Genomic DNA, 27,017 nt, shown 5'->3' on the forward strand with positions numbered 1-27,017 from the left:
CAGCTTCTTCATATTCCTAGCTTGCTGAATGATTTTATCATGAAAAGGTGTTGAATTTGTCAAATGATTTTTCTAAGATGATCATATGTTTTTTTTTCCCTTCACTCTTTGATGTGGTGCATTGCACTGATTGACTTGCATATGTTGAACCATCCTTGCATTCCCAGAATCAATCCCACTTGGTCAAGGCTATAAAATCCTTTTAATATGCTGCTGAGTTCTGTCTATTAGTATTTTGTTGAGGATTTTTGCATCTATGTTCATAAGAAATACTGATCTATGGTTTTCCTTTCTTTTAGAGTCTTTGCCTGACTTTGGTATGAGAATAATGTTGGCCTTATGGAATGAGTTTCCTTCTCTTCAATTTTTTGGAAAAGTTTGAGAAAGATTGCTACTAGCTCATCTTTAAATGTTTGGTAGAGGAGCACCTGGGTGGCTCAGTTTGTTAGCATCTACCTCCACTCAGGTTATGATAGCAGGGTCCTAGGATTGAGCCCCATGTCAGGCTTCCTGCTAAGCAAGGAATCTCCTTCTCCCTCTCCCTCTGCACCTCCTCCCACCACAACCCTAGCTCAATCTCTCTCTCTGTGTATCTCTCCCTCTCTCTAATTAATTAATTAATTAATTAAATCCTTAAAAAATAATAAAATAAATGTTTGGTAGAATTCACCAGAGAACCCATTGGGTGCAGGGCTTTTTTTTTTTTTTTTTTTAGATTTTGATTACTGTTTCAAGCTCTTTAATGTATAGATTTATTCAGATTTTCTTTCTTCATGATTTAGTTTTAGGAGGTTTTGTGTTTCTAGGAATTTGTCCATCTCACCTAGGTTATCCAATTCATTGGCATACATTGCTCGTCCTCTCTCAAAATCTCTTTTATTTCTGTTGATTTTGTAGTAAAGCCTCCACTTTCATTTCTTATTTTAGTAACTTTAGTCTTCTCTCTTTTTTCTTATTCGGGGTAGCAAAAGGTTTATCATTTTATTGATCCTTCCAAACATTCAATTTTTGGTTTCATTGATTTTCCCATTGTTTTTCTATTTTATATTTCACTTATCTCTCCCCTAATCTTTATTTCCTTCCCTGTGATAGCCTTGGGTTTAGTTCTTCTTTTTCTAGTTCCTTCTCCATGCACATTTGTGCACAACTGCCCTAATGCTCATCCACCATTCCTCCACCACATGTTCTTTCTTTTGCCTTTTTGGGGCATTTTTTCCAGCATGGTTTGTCCAGCTCTATTTCATCCTGACTAGCCAAGCAAGCAATTATAGATACATAGAAAATATGCAACAGAAGAAAAGAAAGAAGAGCTACAAATGAACTTTCCAGCAAATTAATCTAAAATTCCTGCATACAACACATAAATTTCACCAAGAGGATTCAATTAATATATTCTCAGATGTTTCTATTAGTTGGATATAATCACTTGTGTAAGAATAATGAATTTCTTAAAGCATTCATGAAATTGTATGCTGCAGTAATAAGATTAGTAATCAAGTCCAATTTATTTGCCTTATTGTTATTGTGATTACAAAGCAAATTCCCACAGAAGATGGAATCTCAAATTATTAGATTTAACTCTCTGCAAGAAATAAAAAAGATTCTTTAAAATGCGTGTTATGTTGGAGCACCTAGGTGGCTCAGTTGTTTATAGACGTCTGCCTTCAGCTCAGGTCATGATCCCAAAGACCTGAGATCCCCTGCTCAGTGGGGAGCCCGCTCCTCCCTCTCCCTCTGCCATTCCCCACTCCCCTCCCCACTCATGCTTGCTCTCTCTCTCTCTCTCTCTCAAATAAATAAATAAAATATTTTTTAAAAGAGAAATTATCCACAGATTCTCATACTCTTACAAGAATTAAAAAAGAAAACAAATGCTTAGGAAACTGACGAACTATCCCCTAGTGAAACAGCGCAAGATTATTGGATCATTAAGTTGGGCCATCTGATTTGATGGGGAATCATGAGAGCTGACACTTCATGACCTGAAACAGGTCTAGTGCTAAATTCAGAAGCAGAATCTCCATTATATATCCCCTCCTTTTTCCAGTGTAACCTGTGCTAGGAATACTCACCAGGGATGGGAACTATAGATTTCTAAACTATTATCAGGAAGGCAAGTTCTAGACTCTCCCCCCACCCCATCCCCAACTTCAGTCGTGCAGCGGGAAGTTAATGAGACAGACCAGCTGAGCTGGGGTCTGCAGAGCAGAGAGGTGGGGAATGTGGAAGCCAAAGGCAGGAAAAGATCAATACTATGATTCTTCACACTTGTTTGAAAACCTTAAGATGAGAGTTTATTCAAGACACTAGTCCCATATATTGTGAATCGCTAAGATTTTGGCTCTGTTTTAAGAAATCCTCAAGAAGTATTAAAATACCAACCATAATGCTATGTAGTAAATACAGACATTGTAACTTCCCAGGTAGCCCCATAGTGTTTGGGGAACAGTGGAGAGGGCTCCAAGCTGATTGATAATAATGTTTTTGCAGGCAGTGGCCTCCTAAGTGCCCTTGAAAAACTACCGGTCCGGGGCAGAATTTAAATATGTGACACTGGCTGTAAACTTTTGACTTAATCAAGGTAGGGCAGCTTTCAGAAAAAAAAAAAAGAGCCCTAAAATCAAGGAATTAAACTCTGTGGTTAAGAAATTTGGCAGAGACTTACGCAGATGTAGGCTTTCCCAACAAAACGGAGTCCTAACTGCCCAAAGGACACTTAAGTTCCCTCCACCATGTATCTGATTACATCTCTTAAGAAATGTGTACACATTTACAATTGTGCCAGAAGTTATTTAAATTATTATGCTTTTTTATTTACTACCACTGCCTTAATATGAAGTAAAGATGTCTCCAGTGTTTATTCGTGAGTTAATACTTTGTAATTCAGAACAGATGGTAAATTCCTCCAGTGGACAGAGACTAGCATAGAGCTCAGCACAATAAGTTCTTTGGGTGGAGAAAATTATCATCTCCCTCAACATCCAGTCTATGGTCTCGTATGGACAGAAGTTTAATAAATAGTAATTGAATTAATTTATAAAAATACTATAAAAGAGGGGATGCCTGGGTAGCTCAGCAGTTGAATATCTGCCTTTGGCTCAGGGTGTGATCCCGGTCCAGGGATGGAGTCCCGCTTTGGGCTCCCTGCAGGAGCTTGCTTCTCCCTCTATGTCTCTGTCTCTCTCTGTGTGTCTCTCATGAAAAAATAACATCTTTAAAGAAATATTATAAAAGATATGCATATTTAACAAAGTAAGTAAAATACTATGCACTGCCAATTAGTATAAGTAGATAATGAACAATACTGCCTACACTAGTAATTTTAAACCAAAAGAAAAAAGTCAAATTACAGTTTTTTTATCCATCTCACACCTGGGTGCTTAAAGAAAAGCACTATTAAATTCTACTCTCACATAATCACAGACATGATAACTGTCTTACTTTGGGTTGCCACTTCTAAGAAGGACATAAATATTCAACAAATATTTGTTGGACTTTCATTAACATGTACAAAGCACAAAGATTTATGCAGATCCAGCTCAGGCCCCACAAAGCAATTCCTGCCCTGACTACCAGGGGGCACCCAAAGCAAGCACATCTGAGTGGCTGGTGGAAGAGAAAGAGGGCCAGGTGGTGCCTCTCCAACACCCATGTGTGAGGCATTCCTAGCTCAGAGAGCAACCACGCAGGCAAGTCTCTCTTCACTGTACATTTTTTTCGCTAGAAATGTTACTAGTGTGTGGAAATGGGACCTGTCAAATGAGAATTCAGCTTTAATCAATTTGGCATATGTATGTATGTACATACACATGGACATTCCCTCCTGAAATTATCCTAAACACAATCTTTCTTGAAACTAAATGAGAAGCAATCTTTACAAATAAAAAGTAAATCATATAATTAAGTTCTTAGTTGTCTAGAAAATATACAATGTGACAGGTGTAGTAAGAAATCACCATTTTAATTCTGCTACTCTTTACACAATATCATTTCTAATGTTTTTATTGTAGTAAAATATATGTAACATAAAATTTGCAATGTTAACCATTTTTAATTGTACAGTTCTGTGGTAATAAGTACATTCACGATGTTCTGCAACCACCACCACCATCCGTCTGCAGAACTTTCTCATCTTCTCAAACTGAAATTCTGTTCCCACTAAACACAAATTCCCCATTCTCTCTTCCCTCATCCCCTGGCAACCACCAATTTACCTCTCTGTCTCTATGATTTTGACTACTCTAGGTACCTGACATAAGTAGAATAATAGAGTATTTGTCTTTTTTGTGACTGGTTTTTACTTATAAACTTCCAGGTACAAAATGAACCAGTCACAGGGAGGAAAGGTAAAGATAATGTATTAGAATCAAGGATACTGTGATAACTTTGTATGGTAACAGGTGGTAACTACATTTATTGCTATGACCATTTCATAATGTATATAATTGTCAAATCACTGTTATATACTTGAAGTTAATATTAATATTGCATGTTAACTATAGTTCAATTAAAAATAAAGGGGAGCCTGGGTGGTTCATTTGTTAGGCTTCTGACTCAGATACTGCTCAGGTCATGGTCTCTGGTGATGGGATCCAGCCCAGCAGAGGGCTCTGCACTCAGACTCAGAGGAGTTTGCTTGACATTCTCTCCTTCTCCCTCTGACCCTCCACCTGGTCACACTGGTGCTCTCTCTCTTTCTCTCTCTCTCTCTAAACATGAATAAATACATCTTTTAAAATAATTAAAATAGAGAAAAACATAAGACCTTATAGAACAATATTTCTCAGTTTAAAAAAAAAAACTAAGTCTACATGACCACCACCTACTATACCTACTACATACATTACATACACCTTCAGGTTCTACAAGGAAGGAGATAGTTTAGATGTACCTTCAGAAGCTTAGTTTTCTTTTATCCCTGAGATAACCTTAAGTTCAGATCACAACTGAGTAAGTAAATTCTCTAGGGTAAGAAGATTGCTAATCAGAACAGATCTAAACTCCAACAAAGGTGGCCAATGGAAGCTGTTCCATGGAAATTTGAAAACATTCAGAGGCTCTGATTTTGCCACATTCTTGCAATAAATCCATCACTCATAAAGGGAATTCTGGGATCATTTTTAGCTTCTAGAATGACAAACAAAATTCAGTCAACTAATATTTATTAAATATCCTGTCCAGGCTAGGCCCCGTGCTTAACCCTGGGGATGCAAAAGCAAACCGTGAGGCGCACGGAGGGAATGCAGGGTCCCCCTAAACCGCGCTGAGACAGTAACAGAAAGGGAGGGGATTCCTCTCTTGCTCAGGGGCGTTCTGTAGTTGGCTTTTCTTTCAAGCGTGTGCAATACCAACCCTGCGGAGGGAAGAAGTTAAAGTCTTCACCCCAATCTGGGCAAGCAGGCTAGGCCTTGCCCTAGCATCTGGTCACTAGCACCAGTGAGAATGAGTGACCTGCGGGAACACGTGTCCTTCCCTGTCACCTCAGGCAGGGCCAAGTCTCAAGTGCACTGGAACAAGTTCTTAAAAGAAAAAAAAAAAAAAAAAAAAGCATCCCTGTGACCGCCGGCTAAATTAAGTGTGTTTGACGGGAACCAGGCTCAAGGCTACTATTTATAGCTCCTCGGCTCCCTTCCCAGGACGCGCTCCCGCCTCCGCACCGGCCCGGCCCTCGACAGCATCCGCGCTGCGGCCCAGGCTCTTGCTCGCGTCGACTGGCCCCTTTCCTGGGAGCCGCCGGCTCAGCGGCCCCTGGCCCGCGCCGTCAGTCTAGGATCGCGTCCCCCGACGGACCGCGGACCTCGGGCGGGGCCGAGGCGCCCCAACGCCCGCGCCCCCAGCTCGGGAGCACCCCCAGAGCCAGGCGCGGCCCCGCGAGGCCGGGTGCACGTGCACACGAGGGGCGCCCCCGGGGGCGGGGTGGAACCCGTGCACCTGTGCGCCCTGCGCTCGCCCCGCCGGCCCGTCGCCCGCCTCGCCTCACCCCTCCAGTGGAGAGCAGACGCTAGGCCCGCGGAGGCCCGGCGGCGGGAAAGAGCCCCAAGCTCGGCATCCCGAGATGGAGGGCGCTCCCGTGGTTGGGGCGCGGGTGGGGATGCGGGCGCGGCTGCGGGGTGAGGGGTGCGGGCGCGCTGTGACGGCGTGCGTGCTGTGGCTGCAGGTGCAGCCGGGCGGGACGGGATGCGGACTGCGGGTGCGGGGTGGGGCGGGCTGCAGGTGGGTGCGCGGGACGGGAGCGAGAGGCGGGTGCGGGGCGGGGGCCCTGCGCGGCACCCTGGCACCGCCCCCGCGCGGCCCCCAGGAGGAGGTGGAGGCGGCGGGGGCGTGGCGCGGCGGCCGGGGCTGCGGCTTGGGGGCGCCGAGCGCGGGGCGCACTGGGGCCAGGGGATGGCCGCCGGGGCGGGGAGGCTGGGCCCGTGCGCGGGGCGCACGCGTTAAGTTGCACCGCACGTGTAGGACAAAGTCTCCTTTTGAGAGCGGCCGGGAGCCCTGCTCGACGAGGAGCGCACCCGGGTCGCCGCCGCGGCAGAGCGGGGTAAGCGCGGGGCCGGGCGCCCCGGGGCCCAGGCGCCGGCGGCCGGGGCAGCCCCGGGGCGGAGGGGCGGGCGCCGGGTCCCCGCACGGAGGACGGGCTCGGGCGGAGCGAGGCGGCCCCAGCCCCGCGGCGCGCCGGCGGCTCCCGGCCTCCCGGAATTCTTTCGGGAATTCTTGGGAAGAGGTGGGAGCGGCAGGGCTGGAGGGCCGGACACGGGCAACTGCCGGGGAACTTGGGGAATAACCGCGGCTGCTTCGCTCCCGGGGCCTCTGCCGAGCGCGGGGGCTCGGCCTGTAACGGCCTCCCCTGGGGACCGCGGGGTGGAGATGCCTGCTGTCGGGCTCTCCCTTCGGGTGGGGAGCGGGAGTGGCTCCGGACGGCAGGTCCGAGGGGTCTGAGGACTGTTTAAATACTTGACTACTCTCGACAGACACCACGGCCACAGGGAACGGAGTCCAGCTGTCTGCTGGCGTCTCGCATCGCCACGCTTTCTGCAGAGCTGTGGGTGTCTTTTAGGAACAATGTTGGCTCGCTTACTTCTTTTAAGAAACTTTTTGGAAGGTGTTTTTTTTTTTTTGTTTTGTTTTTTTAAGAAATGTTTTAGTTATAAGTACCACGATCTAATTTCTTGACCCATGTGCTTGTTACAGTATGTTTAAGTATAAAGAATTTACAGAAGAGTGGAAAAACACTTATCTGCATTCCACAGTAGTCCCTTCTTTCAGGGGCTGTTCTGACAGTAAATTGCAGCGATGCGGGTGCATTTGCCTTGCCGTCTACTCTGCACTGTAGTGAGCAGACTTCATCCCAGTCTGCAGAGCCCTCGGTTCACGAATGTGTATGACTAGGACATTAGGGACAAGTGGAGTTCTCTGGTTTTTACCAAGATATCGCCAAAATTTGTCACCTAAAAGTGGTGCTATGCAAACATCCGAGACGTGAATTATGCTTTAGTTTACAGGACTCAAGAATTCAAATTGATGGTTTATGATGTGTGCATCACTTCACTGACCATCAATGTGCTGTGAAATGTATTGCAAAACAAACATTAAAAGATTAAAGAGGAAAGGGGGGAGATTTATTTTCCAAGAGTCAGTGTGTTCTAAGTAAACAACAGCTAATTTGGCACATATTCCACTAGTTCAGCAGTTTGATTCATGTTGAGATTAGCATCTCATAAGGACAATGCACGTGTCCCTGTAGTGTAAAGTAATTCACAAAAACTTTACTACTATAACAAACTAAACAATGCTATTTATGTTAGCCAGTGAATGTTATTAATGGCTTAACACCGTCTTAAGATAATGAAATGTAACACAATGTCATTGTTCGTAAATAAGAAAAAGAATTTTGACACAGTTTCCTTGAATATTACTTACATTTCAAGTTGTGTTCATTTTCTTAACAAAAATAACTTTTACACTACACATTTGAGCCTTAAAATTACGTGTATCACAGACATTTTATAAAGCCTCATATATGCAAAGAATTTAAATAATATTAGTCTTTCGAGTGTTACCATTACGTGAACATGCACCTAACAGAACAAATAGGATATATAAATTTTTAGGATTTTACCTCAGTATCACACATAAATGCATGAATAAACATAGTTTTTGTACCATACTAAAATATCAGAACATTCCAGACAGTGGACAGGCCCTTGAGAAGTATTTCACCCTGTATAGATAGCATGATTCCCAGGATCTCTATATTAAGAAACTCAGCCAAACTCATGATTAACATACAGTGTCCTTGTCTCTCCACTCCACTGTGTTGTGGCCATTACCAGTACTATGTAACACTTGCCGTATTATATTTTGATTAGTTTTTTTACAAGTCTGTCTCACCCACAGAATGTGAATGAACCTCCTGAGAGTAAGACCATATCTTAATTAATAGTGCCACACACAAAATAGGTGTTTGATAAATATTTATTAAATTGAAGAGAGGAAAAAAAATCCAATATATGTGATAATTAACAATATACATGTGTCTCTAAAAACAGTATGCTTTTGCCATTTCAATATAATGCATAAAGGGCATAAAGGGAATAAAATAATGATAAAGTTTAATCTTAATTTTCATTTTTACAGTGTTGGAAAATTCTTCATCATGATAACTAAGTTAGTACTCTACTGCTTTTTAAAAATCTCTGGTCTTCAAAAGTATGACTTCATAATGGTTGATGTGAACAGCTTCTGCACTCTCACATCTCCTTTAATTTGAAGAATTAGTGGTTTGCTTTATTTACTGTTAACAAACTAATGATACTAAATGCAAAAATCACTTAATTTTTTTGTTCAGACCACCTGATTATCTCCAGGAATTAATGCTTATTTTATTCACAAAACTCCATTTCTTATTAGCTTTAAAATTAATCTTTTATTCTAGAATACAGAAGAGATTTCTATGTTGTACACTCATAAAAGTGGGTTTGAATTAGAAGTGAAATTATATTTATACTATAGAAATTATTACAAAAATAGAAACCATTTTGACAGATGTAATCTGTGTCAGTAATATAGACGGAAAAATAAAATATCACAATTTTCGGGCTGTGAGGTTTTGTTCACTAAAGCAAGAGTAAAGATAATATCTGAATTTGCTTTAAAATGACAATTCCAATTTATATGGTGGAGTAACAGGACCGTTCTTAGCATGTCAATAATATTTAATAATTTTAGCCACTTTGGACTCTAACCCATGTTTCTAAACATACGTTTTAGAGTGTGATCGAGCGATATAACTAAAAGGGCAGCTGTTGTAATCTGAACAATCTGCCTGGTGCATAATCCGGTGAAGTCACGCGGAAGGGTAAGGTATGACTGACCGAGTCAAAAGTCAGGAGTTTTCGTGCTGGCTTCAGCATTGTGGGCTGTGTAGCCTTCGGCAAATCACAGTGTCCAGTCGGGGCCTCCATACCCCAATCTGTAAAATAAAGAGGATAAACTAGACCACTTCTGAGGTTCTTCTAGCCCTGTGATTCCATATTTCCTCCCTGGATGAACCAGATTCCTGAAGGATGTAATTTAGATTTATAGAGGGAAATTACTTTTAACTGACCAGACTGTGTGAAGTCAGTGCTTGGTATACTCTTCAGAAGGCCTGATCTGTGCTTTAGACAGGACGAGATCCTGTTGGGAGCAGTAATACACTAAAGCATCCCTATAATTTTCTTTATTTACCCTTACCCCAAGCCACCCTTCAGGAAGTATTGGTAAATTCAGTTTTACTTCAAGGGAAGTGACTTTTTTTCATTATTCATTAAAAGTTTAGGGACTAATGCTCAAGTACATTAAAATTAATGCTAAATTACACTAAAATGTGTAAGTCAAATGTTTAAATGAAAACTTCAAGTGGTATCCTTAGGTCTTTCACAGCAGTTATTTTAAAAACTTTTAATGCCATTTAATAATTGGTAGGAGAAACCGGAGGACTCCTCAGGGTAATGGAACAGGGAAAACATTTGGAGGGTTTAAAGAGGAAGCCCAGTATGGCATGAATAGTAGTGGAAGACAGTCATGTTTCTAATTATGCTCCAGACTATTTACATTTTTCTGTCAATTGAACTGAAGCTCAACCAGCTGTTAATTTTCTAGCTTAATATTAGAACTCTAATTGTGGAAATGGTGACTTAATACTGATTTCTGGTAGGAATATTTATTTTATTTGAGTATTTCAAGAAGAAATACTGTGGTTAAAAAGTAAAGTTTATTTTTACTTTTGTCGTTCTTAAATATAAAAATTGAATACATTTGTTCTTTAATACAGTTGTTTAAGTTGCTTTCAACTTAAAATTAGCTCTCATTCAGCTTTTTAAGTTACAGAATGTCAGTGACGCCTGAGTGGCTCAGCAGTTGAGCGCCTGCCTCTGGCTCAGGGTGTGATCCTGGATTCCCGGGTTTGAGTCCTGCATGAGGCTCCTTGCGTGGAGCCTGCTTCTTCCTCTGCCTGTGTCTCTGCCTCTCTCTCTCTCTGTGTCTTGAATGAATGAATGAATAAAATCTTAAAAAAAAATAAGTTACAGAATGTCAAAAACAAAAGAAAAACTTTTTCCCCCTTTGACTCGGTATGAAAATGTTAATCATATTTACCTTAACCAAGACTTAAGAGCATATGACTTTTCAAGTATTTATAAACAATTTAAGATCCAGCCCCTCAAAGAACAATTAAAATTCCCACATAAAAGAGAAAAGAGAGGGATAATAGCATATGGATGGCAGGTGTTTTCTATCCATTCTTATTTAATAAACAAATAGAATAAAAGAATAAGGCGCACCTGGCTGATTCAGTCAGTGGAACATGCAACTCTTGATCTTGGAATTGTAAGTTCAGGCCCCATGTTGGGTATAGAGATTACTTGAAAAATAAAATCTTAAAACAAAAATAAAGTATAATTTAAAAACTATTTCGTGTTTCTGGAGATTTGTTCTCTGACAATAAACAAATAAATAAATAAACATTTATATATACTCCTAGCAGTACTTTAAAATTATTGATAAAGAGGTTAGAAAAATGGTGTTTTATAATTTCATTGATCAGTTGATCTGTAGAATGATGTCTCCTTCCAGAGCATGAGATTACTGAAAAGTTAAGTAATAGAAACCATGCACTTTTTCATTTAAAATAAGGACTCCCCTGAAACTGTACAATAATAAACAATTTCACAGTAAGATAAAGGATACCCTTAAATTATATATTTATATATACACACACATATATATTTTGTAATAATACTAGCAAATACTAAAATCAACATTATCAACTTAAAAGATCTATAGGAATTTTTTGTAGATTTATTCTGTATACTATAAATATATATGATTTATATATTTGTATATATAAATATGCTATAAATATAGCATAGGTGATAAAACATTGGAAAAAATGACAAAATGAACTCTTATCCTTTTTCAAGCATGTCAAAATTGGTTCATTAGTTAAAGAAAAACTACTAATAAGACTAATATTTTAAAAGCCTCAAATAAACAGTATTTGGAACCAAACAAATGATTCTAATCATGAATACCATATAATTTCAAAATCATAAGAAAGTACCATAAATAATTTTTTGCCAATAAATTTGAAACTTAGGTAAAATAGAAAATTTTCTAAAAGATATGAACTATCAAAATTAACTTAAGAAATAGTAATTTAAGGCAGCCCGGGTGGCTCAGCAGTTTAAAGCCTGCCTTTGGCCCAGGGCATGATCCTGGAGTCCCAGGATTGAGTCCCACATCGGGCTCCCTGAATGGAGCCTACTTCTCCCTCTACTTATGTCTCTCCCTCTCTCTCTGTGTCTCTCATGAATAAATAAATAAATAAAATCTTTTAAAAAATAAAATAAAACATTCTTCTATATAAATAAATAAATAAATAAATAAATAAATATCACAATAACAGGAGAAAAGTATTGGCTTTAGAAAACAAAAGCCAACCAACCATTAACAAAGATTGGAAGGAAACTTCTTTGCCTGATAAAAGTTGAAACATCATGCTCAATGATAAAATTTGAGAAGCATTCATGTTAAAGACAAAAATGAGAAAAGATATCACCATCTCCACATGGTGCTAAGAGTCCTGGCCAGTACAGGAAGACAAGAAAAAGAAATAACAGGAATTAGAACTCAAGGAGGAAGAAACAAATATGTCCTCAATAGCAGATGATTCGATTATGTGTTACATAAAAAATCCAAAGGGATCTCCTAACTATTGAACTATTAAGGCTTTCTAACAGGCTGCTGGATATAAGATCAATATATAAAAACAATGTTCCTAAGTACCAACAGTAACCAATAAAAAGTTATAATGAAAAAACGACTTGGAACAAAAAAATTAGAATGAGTATAAATTAGGAATAAATCTAACAAAAGATGTTTAAGACCTTTAGGAACATTATCCTAAAGCACTATTGAAAGGCATGAAGAAAGTCAACATCAATGGATCAGTTGTGCCTATTGGCGGGGGGAAACTAGATTGTAAAGAGCTAAATTTTTTTTTTGTAAATTTATTTTTTATTGGAGTTCAATTTGCCAACATATAGAATAACACCCAGTGCTCATCCCGTCAAGTGCCCCCCTCAGTGCCTGTCACCCAGACACCCCCACCCCCCCACCCACCGCCCCTTCCCCCACCCCTAGTTCGTTTCCCAGAGTTAGGAGTCTCTCATGTTCTGTCTCCCTTTCTGATATTTCCCACTCATTTTTTCTCCTTTCCCCTTTATTCCCTGTCACTATTTTTTATATTCCCCAAATGAATGAGACCATATAGTGTTTGTCCTTCTCCGACTGACTTATTTCACTTAGCATAATACCCTCCAGTTCCATCCACGTCGAAGCAAATGGTGGGTATTTGTCGTTTCTAATGGCTGAGGAATATTCCATTGTATACATAGACCACAGCTTCTTTATCCATTCGTCTTTTGATGGACACCGAGGCTCCTTCCACAGTTTGGCTATTGTGGACACTGCTGCTATAAACACCGGGGTACAGGTATCCCGGCGTTTCATTGCATCTGTATCTTTGGGGTAAATCCCCAGCAGTGCAATTGCTGGGTCATAGGGCAGATCTATTTTTAACTGTAAAGAGCTAAATTTGATTCATCTATAAATTTCATGCAATTCCAATCAAAATTGAGTCTCAGATTTTCATGAAACTTGACAAGCTCTACCTAAATTTCATCTGGAAAAAATAAAAGGCCAAAAGTTGCCTAGACAAATATGAAGAACAAAATTGGGGGACTTGTTCCACCAGTTATCAAGTATATCTAGAACTCTTGACATTAGGTGTCCTGCTGGTTGGTGTGATCAGTCTTTTCTTCTGGAGATGGTAAACAATGTCACATGTTACTTTATCTGAAGCATCAGAGGTTCAATATTTTCCTCCTTCGTGCTTGTCTTTGTGGTTGAACTTTTCCCAGTGCCATGAGTGCCATGGCACTGCGGCACTATGGCCCTGTGTTGTAAATTTCATTGAGCCAGCTTCTAAAAGCCTAGTTCCCGTCTTGCTTTTTAGTCTGAGACAAAGCTAAATGTTGAAGTTGAAGCTATAGAGTAAAAGAAGAAGGAGTCTCTTGTTATTTTTGGTGAATTTATTGTGAATTCTGTTTCCTTTTTAAAAAGTCAGATCAGAACTATGGAAAAAGTGTGGTAGGTACATAATAACATGGGCTAGGTCCCATGGCATCTGGAAACTACTGTCTTAAATGTGAATGCTTGAAAAAGGCAAGTAAGGTATAAAAGAAGCTAATGGAAAACAGTCTTTCCACGTGCTGGAAAGATAGCTGGATAAGCCTTTTTTCATTGTATCATATTTGTGACTAGCTCAGTCTACCATGTTCTTTTAAATTTGTGCCAAGTCAGAGATGGCAAAAAGCATCTTGGCCACCACTGCCTTATACCAAACTCTAGCAGACATCACTAAAGGAACATAGAACTCTTTCTGGCTAAGCCTATATGTGACTCTCAAAATCCTACTCAACCATGTTCCAGGCGATCACAAACAGTTAACACAAAATTAATTTGCCTACCCACACTCCAAGTTATACTACCTCTAATTTAAAAACCTAGTAACAATGTTTTCAGTGTCAAAGTATCATCACAAAAGAGAATCAAGTAGAATGCAAATGATACCTTTTGAGTGTTATTCCATCTGAGTCTTAACTAAAAGTTGCATTTCCTAATAAGCAACTCTTTTGCAAGTTTCTCCTTCTGTACTGACGTGCAGATGCTGGAGTGCCCCCAAGGCTTGGTCTTCGGCCCCCTTGTCCTTCTCCCCTGCCCTTAGATAATCTCAGTCCAGTCTCAGGGTTTGATGATGACTCCCAAGTGTTTCTCTCTAGCCTTCATGCTTGCCTAATAGGTGTCTCAAACTTAACATATTCAGAATAGAACTCGTGATTCCCATGCCTTTCCAAACCTTTACCTCCTCTACTTTCCCCATCTTGGTAAATGGCAGTTCCCCTCCTTCTGTTCCCTTGGCCTCTCCTCCTCCTCCTCTCCCCCAACCCTTGACCTGTCAGCGCATCATGCTGGACCTATTTCAGAGTCTGCGCGGACCCGGCCATTTGTCACCACTGCCACTTTTGTGGATCATAGCGCAGCCTGCTCCCCAGCCCTCTGCTTTCACCTTTGCCCACTGCCCCTTCCACCCCACGCCTGTTCTCCACAACAACCAGAGGGGCTCGTGAGGATGTAAGTCGGAGGACAGGACTCCTCTGCTCAAACCGTCCAGCGCACTCTCATCTCACGTGGAGTGTGAGCCGGCGTTCTCGGCACGGTCCGCTCTGATCTGCCCCCCCCCCCCCCCCCCCCCGCCCCACACGGGCCTGTCGGCTCCCGGCGGTCCTCCCGGGCAGAGCAGCCCAGGTCTGTGCCTTCCGGTGCCTGCCCGCAGCCCTCGGCCCCCCGCAGCCTGCGTTTCTCTCCCGCCCGCGGCCCGGCCCGGCGCCCTCCTCCGCTGGCCGCCGCCGCCGAGGGCCTCACGGGGAGCGGCTGCCGCTCGGCCCCGCTCGGGGGCCACGACTCCCACAGACAGAGACGCCACGTCTGGCTGGGCGCCGCCGAACCGGAGCCCAGTCCCTTCTCCTCCTCTCTGTCCCCCCTTTCCTCTCAGGAGCTGCAGTCCTGCCCCTGCCCGAGGGGCCGACCTCTGGCTTGACCCCGCTGAGAAGGGCCCTGTCATCGCTTTGGAGGGAGCTCGCGCTTCCCGCCCTCTCAGCCGGGCTCTGCCCCGGGCCGTCCTGGTGCGGGGCAGCCCCACGGTCCCTCCACCCCCTGTCCCCGCGGCTCCCGTCCGTAGCCTTCCCTACCCCTGTCCTGGAAGCACCTCCTTTGGGCCTTATTCTCCCACTTTTTAACCGTTTTGCACCTCTCCTTCCTTTGAGTTCTAGACTTGTTGAGCAAGTGCTCCCCGAGCCAAGTCAACACTTCGCTCCCCCGTTCGGCCTCGAGCCACTGGTCTGCACTTTTGTTTCTGTCCCAGGGCTCCCCCTGGCCTGGGCATTTGAGGACGAGCAGTGCCATCCTTGTTGTGAGATCAAAGGGCCTCTTCTTCCCGTCCATCCGTCTTGAACACACCGAGGAATGCTGACACTGTTAGTCACCCCCTTCTTCAAAGCCCTCCTCTGGCTTCCGTACGGCCGTGTTACCCCATCTCCAGTGTCGCGGACGCTCTCCGAGTGTGCCTTCTGAGATGGGGACAGCCCTCCCAGCAGGTCGAGTGGGCCGCGAGGGCTCCTGGGTATCCCAGAGAACAAGGCAAAAGTTCAATCTGGGTGGTGCAAAGTTGAATGTGGAAGTCAATTCTATAGAGAAGAAAGGGTGTTCCATTTTGACATTATCTGATATGATTTTGGTAAGGAAACAAATACAAGCCAAAGAACGTGAATTTGTCTGGCAGACCTCAGCAGGTCCCATGGAGGAACATCCTCCCCCCAACACTTTCGAGGGGTCACTGCTGCCCGTCAGTACTTGGCCTCAAGCTCTCACCCACAGGGTCACCCTTCGTCAAAGTGGTGACCACACACCGAGGGCAGTGCGTCCCCTCCCACAGCTCTTCACCCATGAGGCCCCTCCTCCCTGCTGTGCTGTGTGCTGTGCGCTCAGGAGAGGTGGAGCTGCACTGCAGGCCTCTGCCCGGCCTCACCTTGCTCCTTGTCTCCTGCCTCCTCCTGGACAGCCTCACTCATACCTTCTGCCACTACTTTTGATCCAGATGGTCACAAAACCCGTCATCATCTTTTCTTCCAGCCCCAGTTAGCCAATCCCCCCCCCACACAGTGTTTCTCTCTTCCCATGGCCCCCCTGATCTTCCCACTTGGGCTCAGAAATACGAGGTTTGTCTTTAATTCGTGCCTCTCTCTTTCATTCTCTGACTCTAGGCAGACTCTACATTCTGCTTTATTTTTGTCTCCAGACTGTGTCTCCTTTTCTGTCCTTCCTTTTTCCACTCGCCCTGTTGTCATCCGCCCTGGCTGCGGCATTCATTCGGAGATTACCACTCTTCCTGAGGCCCTGTCAGGGGGCCCCTTCTTTCCTGAACAGCACTTTCAGCACATCTTTCCGCTCTCCAAGTGATTCAGTGGCCCTCGATGTCCTTTCACTCATTTGTCATACCAGTGTTTGCTGAGCGCCTATTATGTTCACAGTGCAGCCTGTCTAGCTTTCCTGTACAGAAGCAGCCATTTAAAGCCAGTGCTCGCACATGGGGCCCCTGTTCCGGCCATGCCGGGTCATTCATAGTCCCCCTGCCATGGGAATGCAGATCTGACCTTGAAATGCACTCCTGTCCCTCTTCCCCTACCCAAACCCACCTCTCCTAAACCCAGCTCAAATGCCACCCTTCCCTGGCTAGCTTTCCCTGGCTCCATGTTCTGTTTTTTTTTTTTTAATTTTTTATTTATTTATGATAGTCACACACACACACACAGAGAGAGGCAGAGACATAGGCAGAGGGAGAAGGAGGCTCCAGGCACCGGGAGCCCGATGTGGGATTTGATCCCGGGTCTCCAGGATCGCCCCCTGGGCCAAAGGCAGGCGCCAAACTGCTGCACCACCCAGGGATCCCTTGTTCTGTTATTAATATCCTTCTTCTCTAAAATCTCTCTGTACCTACAGAGCTCCCCATTTTCCTCAATTTTTCTATCTCCACAAGTAGACTCCACAAGTAGACAAGATAGAGACCGTGTTTTTACCTTCACTGTATTCAACAGAACACGTGGCCCAGAGTTGAGCACAAGGTTGTTGCTAATGAATAGCCATCGATTGATATGAAGGGACACTCAACATATCCTAAAGGCTAAGGGGAAACCATACAGCTTTGAAAGGGAAAGTGTAACTATTAGGAGAACATGGAAGCATCTGCATAAACTCTGCAACAGAAGATCTTGTTCTGCAGTAATGTCAGAATCAAAGTTTTTGCTGAGATAAAAATAAAAATACCATCTCACAGAGGTAATCCATGTCCACATACAAGTACTAGAGAATCCCACTGCCACCGTGGTGGATCTGTTATCTAAACGTGCTCAGTGCTGTAGCTGTGATGCTCTATGATTAGATCACATGCACCTTACAAAGTAAGCATTCATAGTGTGAACTTCCAGGAGCTGCTCTAGTGTTATGAAATGGCCCGATATTTTGACAATAAGAATAAACCCATTTTCCTCTTTCAAGCAGAAGGATATCTCATCCAGTCACCATGTTTGTCTCACTTGAGGCCAGCCCTCAGTGGGTCATGGGGTCCCCGGTGTTGTCATTTGTTTGTACTTAGCCAGCAGAGTTTTGCTGTTCTGGGTGTGCTTCACTCCTCTGCTGTCATTTTCTCCCTGAATTGGTATCAGGGATATGATTAAAAAGTGATATTGGTAAAACACCTTAAGAATATCTGCATGAAAAAAAAAAAAAAAAGGAACGTCTGCATGGTGTCTGGAGCAGACTGATGAGTATGAGGACAGGTGGATGTTGCTTCAAATCTGGAGGTTCCCATTTTCATCTGACTCTGACCCCTAGTGCCAGCTTTCCCATAGGTATCCGGTCCTCTGGTTAATTTTGTTGTTGTTGTTGTTCATTCATTCATGCAGTTTCCAAAACAAAACCCAAACTGTGAAATGAGAGTAAATAGTGGAGCAGTAGTAAGACTCAGCAGTGAGTTACAGGATACAAACAGCCTGGCCCTTGCTTTGGGAGAAATTGGTAGACTGCCATGGCAGGAGAATCCAGTGTAAGCTCTATGCCATCAGTGATAACCAGTGTCAGGGTTCATGTTGCGTCTCAGAGATCCCAGGATCATTCTCCTCTGACATTGGGCTAATCATGTCACAGGTATTGTATTTGTCCTCTGTGTGCTTATCAGGGGCATGATGAAAGAGATCTAGGGAGTAGAAACCGTAATGAAAGAACAATGAAAAAGGCGTCTGACTTTTTAAAAAATTAGAACTTTGAAACAAAGTAATGGTCATGAATCCTTTACAATGATAAATGTGATATTGTTACAGAAAATGCAAAGAAATATGAAAAGGAAATAAAAATCACCCAGTTCTAGAAATACTATGGTTAACACTTAGCATTTTGATATCTTTCTTGTTCTTCCTTTTACATGAATGAATGTGTGTAAAATATCTGGTATCACACTATAGTTTCGTATTAGGCTTTTGGCATTTATCATTACAGAATAAGTATCTCTTCATGTCATTGATGATCGTAAAAATTGTATCTAATGAATACCTTGTATTTCAGTAGTTATGAATGAACCACAGCTTTTCATTTGTGCCTGGATTTATTCTATAAAGAATCAAAAGGAAAAAAAAAAAAGAATCAAAAGGGACTGTATAGGTTAGGAATTCTTTTGTCTGCAGGCAGTAGAAAACCTAACTTGAACAAATAGAGTTTTTTCCTTCATATAAGTCTGGAGGTGGCTGTCAGTGTTGCTGCAGCAGGTCTACCTTGTCACAACAGGTGCCTTGGTCTTTCTCAACCACCCTTCACATATATACATACATACATGCATGCATTTATTTATTCATTCATTCCTTTATTTATTTATTTATTTATTTATTTATTTAATTCATGAGAGATACACGGAGAGAAGCAGAGACATAGGCAGAGGGAGAAGCAGATTCCCCGCAGGGAGCCTGATGAGAGACTCGATCCCAGAACCCTGGGATCATGTCCTGAGCCGAAGGCAGATGCTCAACCACCGAGCCACCCAGACATCCCTCCCTCACACTTACTGACATGTGCTTGCAAGGTGACTGCCCAGTCCCGGGCAGCACATCTATACTCACTATGGAAAGAAGGGGGAAGGGACAGCACAGGTACCATCTGCCTTTTTATTAGGAAACTAAAAGCTTTCCCAGATGTTCCCCAGCCAACTTCTTACACCTCATTAATATAACCAAAGGAGGTAGGAAAGCAAAAATTTCTCTTCCCGGTCACATTAGAGGTAAGCAAGGGAGAGAAAGACCAGGAATGGGATCTGGGTTAAGCCAGATCCTGATGTCAGCCTTGGGCACTGTTATGTATTTAAATTGCTCATCCTTTAGTGGACACTTCTGCTTCCAATTATTCCTTTTTCTAAGTAATTCACAGTAAATATCCATGTTCATTCATTCATCAAAATCTCTGATTATTTCCTTGGTATGATGTCCCAGGAGTAGACTTACAGGTTTAAGACCTAGCCTCATGTTTCTCAACAGGTTCACAATGGGCATTTGGGGCAGGGAAGTTCTTTACTGTGGGCGACACCCCCGTCACTGTGGAGCATTTGGCTTCCCTGGCCCTGCAGGGAAATGCCAGCCACACTTTCCGGGCTCTGTGACAAGCAGAGCCTCCCTTAAGGTGTTATGTGCCACCAGCCTTGTGGGGAGAACCTACCAGGCACTTGCACTGACTCCTTTCTGGCACATTATGCTGTACTCAGCAAGGCAGAAGTGCCTGCACATCTGGGAAGGTAGCAGAAAGAAGTATGACATTCCCCACACTGATCTTTTCTTAGAGACTTCCAGAAATGCACATTGCCCACTGTTCTGCCTACAGACATCCAGAAGGAAAAGCTGTGTGTGCAAACCCCAACCTCAGAACTAGAATTAAGGAGAAAGTCCACAAGCAGTCAAGGTGGTTAAGGGTGGTTTTCTATAGAAACTCAGAGGGCTGTGCTTGTCTAGGGACAGCAAGGAGAGAGGATGCCGTTTGTAGCTTAGCAAGGTAGGAGCTGTGGGAGGATGGAAAGAACCTCCTGGAATGTAAAGGAAGCAACAGCCACTAAGCCAGGGCTGTGATAAGGAGGAAGAGAAAACACAGGGCCCCCATGGTAGCCTGAGTTGGCCACTCTTGAAGGGAGAGTGGCAGTAAGTGACAGGTCAATAGGCCAGGCCCTGGTTTTAAGTTGAAGAAATAGCACATGCAAAGGCCTAACAGCAGAGGTTCAGGGACCACAGAAAGCTTGGTATCACCAGAGTGTTGGATCAGGGACTGGGTGGTACACACTATGCAAGGCTTTTGTCCTGCACCCCAGAGGAAAATCTCCAGCAGATTGAAGGGAGGGGCTATGGGCAGAGATGCCAGGCAGCGACCCTGTGACAGCCTGGGGTTGGGGAGAAGCAGGATGTAACCTGGGATGGTTCCCTGACACCTGACATCCTTCATGGAGGAATGGATTGTTTCATGTTCAGTAATTAAGTTTCGAGAGGATGCGGAGAAAAGGGAACCCTCTTACACTGTTGGTGGGAATGTGAACTGGTGCAGCCACTCTGGAAAACCGTGTGGAGGTTCCTCAAAGAGTTAAAAATAGACCTGCCCTACAGGGAATAAAGGGGAAAGGAGAAAAAATGAGTGGGAAATATCAGAAAGGGAGACAGAACGTAAAGACTCCTAACTCTGGGAAACGAACTAGGGGTGGTAGAAGGGGAGGAGGGCGGCGGGTGGGAGTGAATGGGTGACGGGCACTGGGGGTTATTCTGTATGTTAGTAAATAGAACACCAATAAAAAATAAATTTAAAAAAAAGTAATTAAGTTTCTAAATTAAAATATTTTACTTCCTAAGAACATGCCCAAAAGAACAGGTGCCAGGCACAAAGGGGACAAGCAGGCTGGTAGGATACATGAATGGCAATATTTCTCTAAAGACCTCAGAAAAGGGCAGCCCGGGTGGCTTAGCGGTTTAGCACTGCCTTTGGCCCAGGCATGATCCTGGAGTCCCGGGATCGAGTCCCACATCGGGCTCCTTGCATGGAGTCTGCTTCTCCCTCGGCCTGTGTCTCTGCCTCTCTCTCTGTCACTCATGAATAAATAAATAAAATATTTTTTTAAAAAAAGACCTAAAAAAAAAAGACCTCAAATGACCAAAGCAAAGGGTCAGAAGTTTATTCTAGGAGGGGGTTAACATTTGTCTATTACTTTAGATCATGGTGAGTAAAGTTTTGTTTTGGTTATTTGCCTTTGAACCAATTCATAAAAGTTAGTATTTTTAAATATTTTAAAATTCAAAACAAGAAGAGTATTCTTTAGTGTTGCTGGAGGTCCTACATGCACTTACAGCTTAGACCGCTACCTTGTGTGAAGAATGACAGAACAACAGAGCTCTTTGTGGTTCTAGTTCGAAGCTCCGGGCCTGCATGAGCAGTAGTGACAGGGAGGACGCCTTGTAACATTGGTGCCCTGCATCTGGGGAACACTGCTGCTTTCACAGAGGAGGCCTGCCAGCCCCCCTCCATCTAGGAGGCCATGCACTGCACTGACCTGATGACTGTCGTCCCATCTTACAGGTGGCCACACAGGCTCCTGGGGACGTGCAGCAAGTTAACCATTTATGAGACATTTGCAAAGTAAAAAAGAAAGCAAATAACAGAAAAGATAGTAGGTTAGTGTGTGGTAGAAATTATGAGGGTGGCATAAGGGAGAGTTGCTCTAATGTCACATGGACTAAAAGGCGGAGGTTAGGAATCGGAGCAGGCTGTGTACCCCACAGCACCAGCACTCCCTTGGACCGTGCTCTGGCAGAGAGCGGGATGGGTAGTGGGAAGCCAGGGCCGTTCTATGGCTCTCAGGGAAGTCATTTGTCTTTGGAGCTCCAGTTTCCCCAGCTCTGAAGTGAGGGCCTGAGTCGCCCTGGGCATCTCGTTTGTGCCAGCACGTGTGTGGTGTAATAGCTGGTTTTTATGCTGGCACTGCGGTCTCTATCGCTGCCCAGCACGATGTTGGAGACACACGCATGCATGCACACCTGCACACCCACACACACCCCTGCACCTGCAAGCGCACACACCCCTGCACACACACACACACACACACACCCCTGCACACGCACACACACACTTGCACCTGCACTCTCACACACCTGCACACGTGCACACATACCCCTGCACCTGCATGCACACACATGCACACCTGCACACACACACACCTGCACCTGCACACAGACACCTGCACACACACCCTTGCACCTACACCTGCACACGCACACACATACCCCTGCAATGCACACACACCTGCACATGCGCACACCGGCACACATACCCTTGCACCTGCACACGCACACACACCAGCACACACACGTGCATCTGCACACGCATGCACACGCGCACACACACCCATACCTTCAGTGGCACACTCATTTGGAAGTGGCTGTACCCCTACCCAGGGAGCCCCTCTTCCAGCACCCGCCTCCGCGGAGGTCTGCCCCCCTGGGGTGCGTGGACCCTCCGGCCCCCTGCGTGTCCTCCTGTTAACCAGCACCATTCCCTTGCAGGTTAGCAATCTGGAGCAATGGGCGACTGGAGCTTCCTGGGGAGACTACTAGAGAACGCGCAGGAGCACTCCACGGTCATCGGCAAGGTCTGGCTGACAGTGCTGTTCATCTTCAGGATCCTGGTGCTGGGCGCGGCCGCTGAGGAGGTGTGGGGGGACGAGCAGTCGGACTTCACTTGCAACACGCAGCAGCCCGGCTGCGAGAACGTGTGCTACGACAGGGCCTTCCCCATCTCACACATCCGCTTCTGGGTGCTGCAGATCATCTTTGTGTCCACGCCCACCCTCATCTACCTGGGCCATGTGCTGCACATCGTGCGCATGGAGGAGAAGAAGAAGGAGCGCGAGGAGGAGCTGCTGAGGGCCGAGCTCCCGCACCCTGGCCCGGCCGCACGCTGCGGGCCCGGCGGCCAGAAGGACAGGCCGCTGCGCGACGACCGCGGCAGGGTACGCATCGCAGGAGCCCTGCTTCGGACCTACGTGTTCAACATCATCTTTAAGACGCTGTTCGAAGTGGGCTTCATCGCCGGGCAGTACTTTCTGTACGGCTTTGAGCTGAAGCCGCTGTACCGCTGCGACCGCTGGCCCTGCCCCAACACGGTGGACTGCTTCATCTCCAGGCCCACAGAGAAGACCATCTTCATCATCTTCATGCTGGCGGTGGCCTGTGTGTCCCTGCTCCTCAACATGCTGGAGATCTACCACCTGGGCTGGAAGAAGCTCAAGCAGGGAATGACCAACCACCCGCGCGCAGACTCCCCCGAGGCCACAAAGCCCGGGGGCGGGAGCGCCCTGGGCCCCCCCTCGCTCTCCGAGGCGCCCGCGGTCACCATCGGGTTCCCGCCCTTCAGCGCTCCCTCGGCCTCCTCCCCGGGACAGGCCACCGCCGCGGGCTACCCCGGGGCGCCCCCACTGGCCGCAGACTTCCACCCGGCAGCCCTGCCCGAGGCCCGCGCGAGGGACCAGCACCTGCTCATGACGGAACAGAACTGGGCCAATCAGGAGGCCGAGCAGCACACCTCCGCCAGGAAGGCCTCCGGGGCAGCAGCCCCCTCGGCGTCCCCGAGCCCCGCGGGCAGCACCGGGCAGCTCCCGCCGGACGACGGGACGGGCGGCGGCGAGCCCGGCCTGCTGCTGACCGGGAGCCGCAGCAGCCTGGGGGACAGCAAACTGGCAGTGACTCCCGACGACGCGGAGCAGCCGGTGACCACCCCAGCAGAGACGCACGCGCCGCCGCTGCCCCCGGCGGATGCGGGCCGATTGAGCAAGGCCAGCAGGGCCAGCGGCGGCCGGGCCAGACCCAACGACTTGGCCATCTAGCGCTGGTCTCTCCAGACAGCCTTACAATAACCTCTTTTCTAGCAACCAAAACCAAAGTGCCGTTCCAGGCTGCAGGGAGACGGAGACGGAGCCTGGAAGTGAGGGGCACTGGAGTGCGGGAGGGGAAGAGCCGCGGGAGAGAAGGCTTCTGTGTGTCCATGCTTGCTGTTCTTAACACGTTGAGGTAGAGTGCCAAGACCGCGGAGGCGTGCTGGGGGGGGGGGGGGGGGGGGGCAAAGTGGGTGCAGAACACCACCGGGGCCGCCTGTGCGGGCGTTGCCGTTTCTGTGGGTACCTGCTCTGCAGCGGTGGAGCCGCGGGGCTCCACCGTCCCTTCAGTCCCGGCAACGAGGATTTCCATTCCCAGGCTCTCCAGAGCCTCTGGGCGGCCCAGAAAGTCACAGACGCACTTAGCACTTATCTCTGTTTGATACTTTTAACTTAGAGTTGAATTTCATTTGGGATATTTGCCAAACTGCACTAAAAAAAGATTTAGAGCAAGTCCATATAGTGTCATTTGAGTTTCTGAAATTGCCTGTGAAGCCCAGGATAGCAAACTGTACGCTCCATGACAAGTGACGATGAGCAGCTACCCTCCAGAGGCAGAGATTCAGCCCAGGCGAGAGCCACAGAGGTTGCTGGTAAGAAAGCAGGTAGAAATGCAGCGACACTTGAGATAATTTTTAAACAGCTGAGGAAATTGAAATTAAAGTGTGGCAAGTATGCCTTAGGTATTTATTTTTTAAATGATATTTTGTGCTTTGATCTGAATTGTACAGGTATGCCTATTCCCCCCCTCCCCATTTTCTTTAAGGAGAAATGAAAGAAAAATAGCCCTGTTAAAATGAATACCGACCAAGAGAATGCTAATTTGTCCCATTCTATCCTAGTAAAGATTTGAACTTTCTTTGAAAGAAATTCTTCAACCTCACAAGTCAGCTAATTGCTATGAGAATGTACTGTATAAAATAAAGGCAGGGGAAATTCAAGTGCATTTCAAATACTTGAAGTTGTGAAGTTTTTGAATGGAAGGTTAAAAGTTTACTCTTGCCAGAAAAATTATTTATAAAGATGAATCAATGACCTACGTGTTTTAACAGTACAAAATAAAACTCTCTGAGTTTCCTAACTATTTTTTGTGGGCAGCCTGTTTGCTTTCTAAAGTGTAAATAAAAGTATCTGGGTTTTACTTCCTGTGTAAGTGCATGTGCTGTTTTTGGACGTGCGCCCCATTTGTCACCCACACAGATTGCTACACTGACGGGGGAGGCTATTGATCTGCGCGGGAATGGCTGGAAGGTGGCAGAATTTTCCGAACTGCACACCCTGCTGTCGTGTCTTACTCGTGGTAATGCTGAGCCAGGTCCTTCTCACATTCCCAACTTCCACTGAGTATTGTCAGCCTTATTCAGCAAAACACAAAACACTTGCCAATTTGATTCGTTTCTTTATATGAGGCAACATCGATTTCCTGATGATTTATCTGGGGCTACACTCCATATACTTTGTGTTTCATATGGGACAGAGCAACCCACTGGCAATCTGATGAAAAGATTGCGATTCCCATTCTCAGATTAATGTGTGCACCTAGTTCATTAGAGCATTCTGTTTGCTGCAGAGTGAACTCGGATGATCTCCTCGGATTGAAAAATGTTAACTTCCCATAAATATCCTGTCGCCTTTCTCAAACAGGTTTGGGCTTACAGAAAATTATTTGAGTGACTGTTTTCTCAATTCCCCCCAGGCTGGTTCATATAACTTGTACCACAGTGGATGCAGGGGAGAGACATTCATTCATCACCTACAATGGATGCCTGAGACTTCAGGCAGTAGAACTTGAGTGAGAAGGGCCACCAGAAAGTACTAGTAGTTTGAAAAGCATTCTGATTACAAAAAAAAAAAAAAAAAAAGCTTTGGTCACAATTGCACTTAACAGACAAAGTATAACTCACTAAGTGGATATGAACACAGGTTCTTTAGGTTCTACCATGATAAATGTTAATAAACTGCTTGGTCACCCATGGTTTGATTTGGGTGGGGGGTGGAGATGAGAGTGAACAGTATAATCATATTTAGTTTTTATGTTTTAAAATTGGATTTTCTCTCTCTCTCTCTCTTTCTCTCTCTCATGAATAAATAAATAAAATCTAAAAAAAAAAAAAAAAAAAAGGGGGCAGCCCAGATGGCTCAGCGGTTTAGCGCCACCTTCAGCCCAGGGCATGATCCTGGAGATCCAGGATCAGGTCCCAGGTTGGGATCCCTGCATGGGGCCTGCTTCTCCCTCTGCCTGTGTCTCTGCCCCTCTCTCTGTCTTTCATGAATAAATAAATAAAATATTTTAAAATTGGATTTTATTCATCATATGTTGATAGAGATGCCAGCATTGTGAATTGATCTCAATCCAGTTGGCCCATTTAGTACATGGGTAGGAGTGTGAAATTAGATTCACCTCCTTGAAAACCACTAATTTATAAAGAAGTAAAACTCTGCAATACAACAGTGCATGCCTATAGTATTTTTTCAGGGTAGTGTTCTGATTTCAATTCATGTAGAAAATGAAAGCAGGTGTTACATTGTGTTGCTATTTAGGGTGTCCATGACCCCAATGACTAGGGTCCTGCTCCCTCATGGAGATACGGGCAGCGTGAAAGGGTGCTCTCTATTTAGCCAGTCACCATAAGCATTAATATTAATATGCAATAAAAGTAGAAATCACCTTTCCCTATGGTCAAAATCCAGAGATTTTTTTCTCTAGCCTGTTAATTATTTGGAAATTTCTCTGAAATAATTTTTCTCCTGATTTAATGGAAAAAAATGTTTCCATAAGCTTATTTTAAACCCAATGCTCTGCCTAATGTATTTATGCACATTATCTTTTAATCTTCAGTATACAAGACAATTACTTTCTTGCATCCCTGTT

The 27,017-nt window shown here is 44.9% G+C and overlaps 1 protein-coding gene across 1 annotated transcript; it reads left to right on the forward strand.

The window, feature by feature from the left end:
* The first annotated feature begins 6,343 nt into the window (after positions 1-6,343).
* Positions 6,344-25,286, forward strand: GJA3 (gap junction protein alpha 3). Its single transcript, XM_072797126.1, has 2 exons — positions 6,344-6,532; positions 22,779-25,286. Exon 2 carries the CDS (start codon positions 22,796-22,798, stop codon positions 24,095-24,097), a length of 1,302 nt encoding a protein of 433 aa, XP_072653227.1. The 5' UTR covers positions 6,344-6,532; positions 22,779-22,795; the 3' UTR covers positions 24,098-25,286.
* The last annotated feature ends 1,731 nt before the right edge of the window (positions 25,287-27,017 follow it).

This window comes from Canis lupus, chromosome 24 (assembly GCF_048164855.1).
Source record: "Canis lupus baileyi chromosome 24, mCanLup2.hap1, whole genome shotgun sequence".
Classification (NCBI taxonomy): domain Eukaryota; kingdom Metazoa; phylum Chordata; class Mammalia; order Carnivora; family Canidae; genus Canis; species Canis lupus.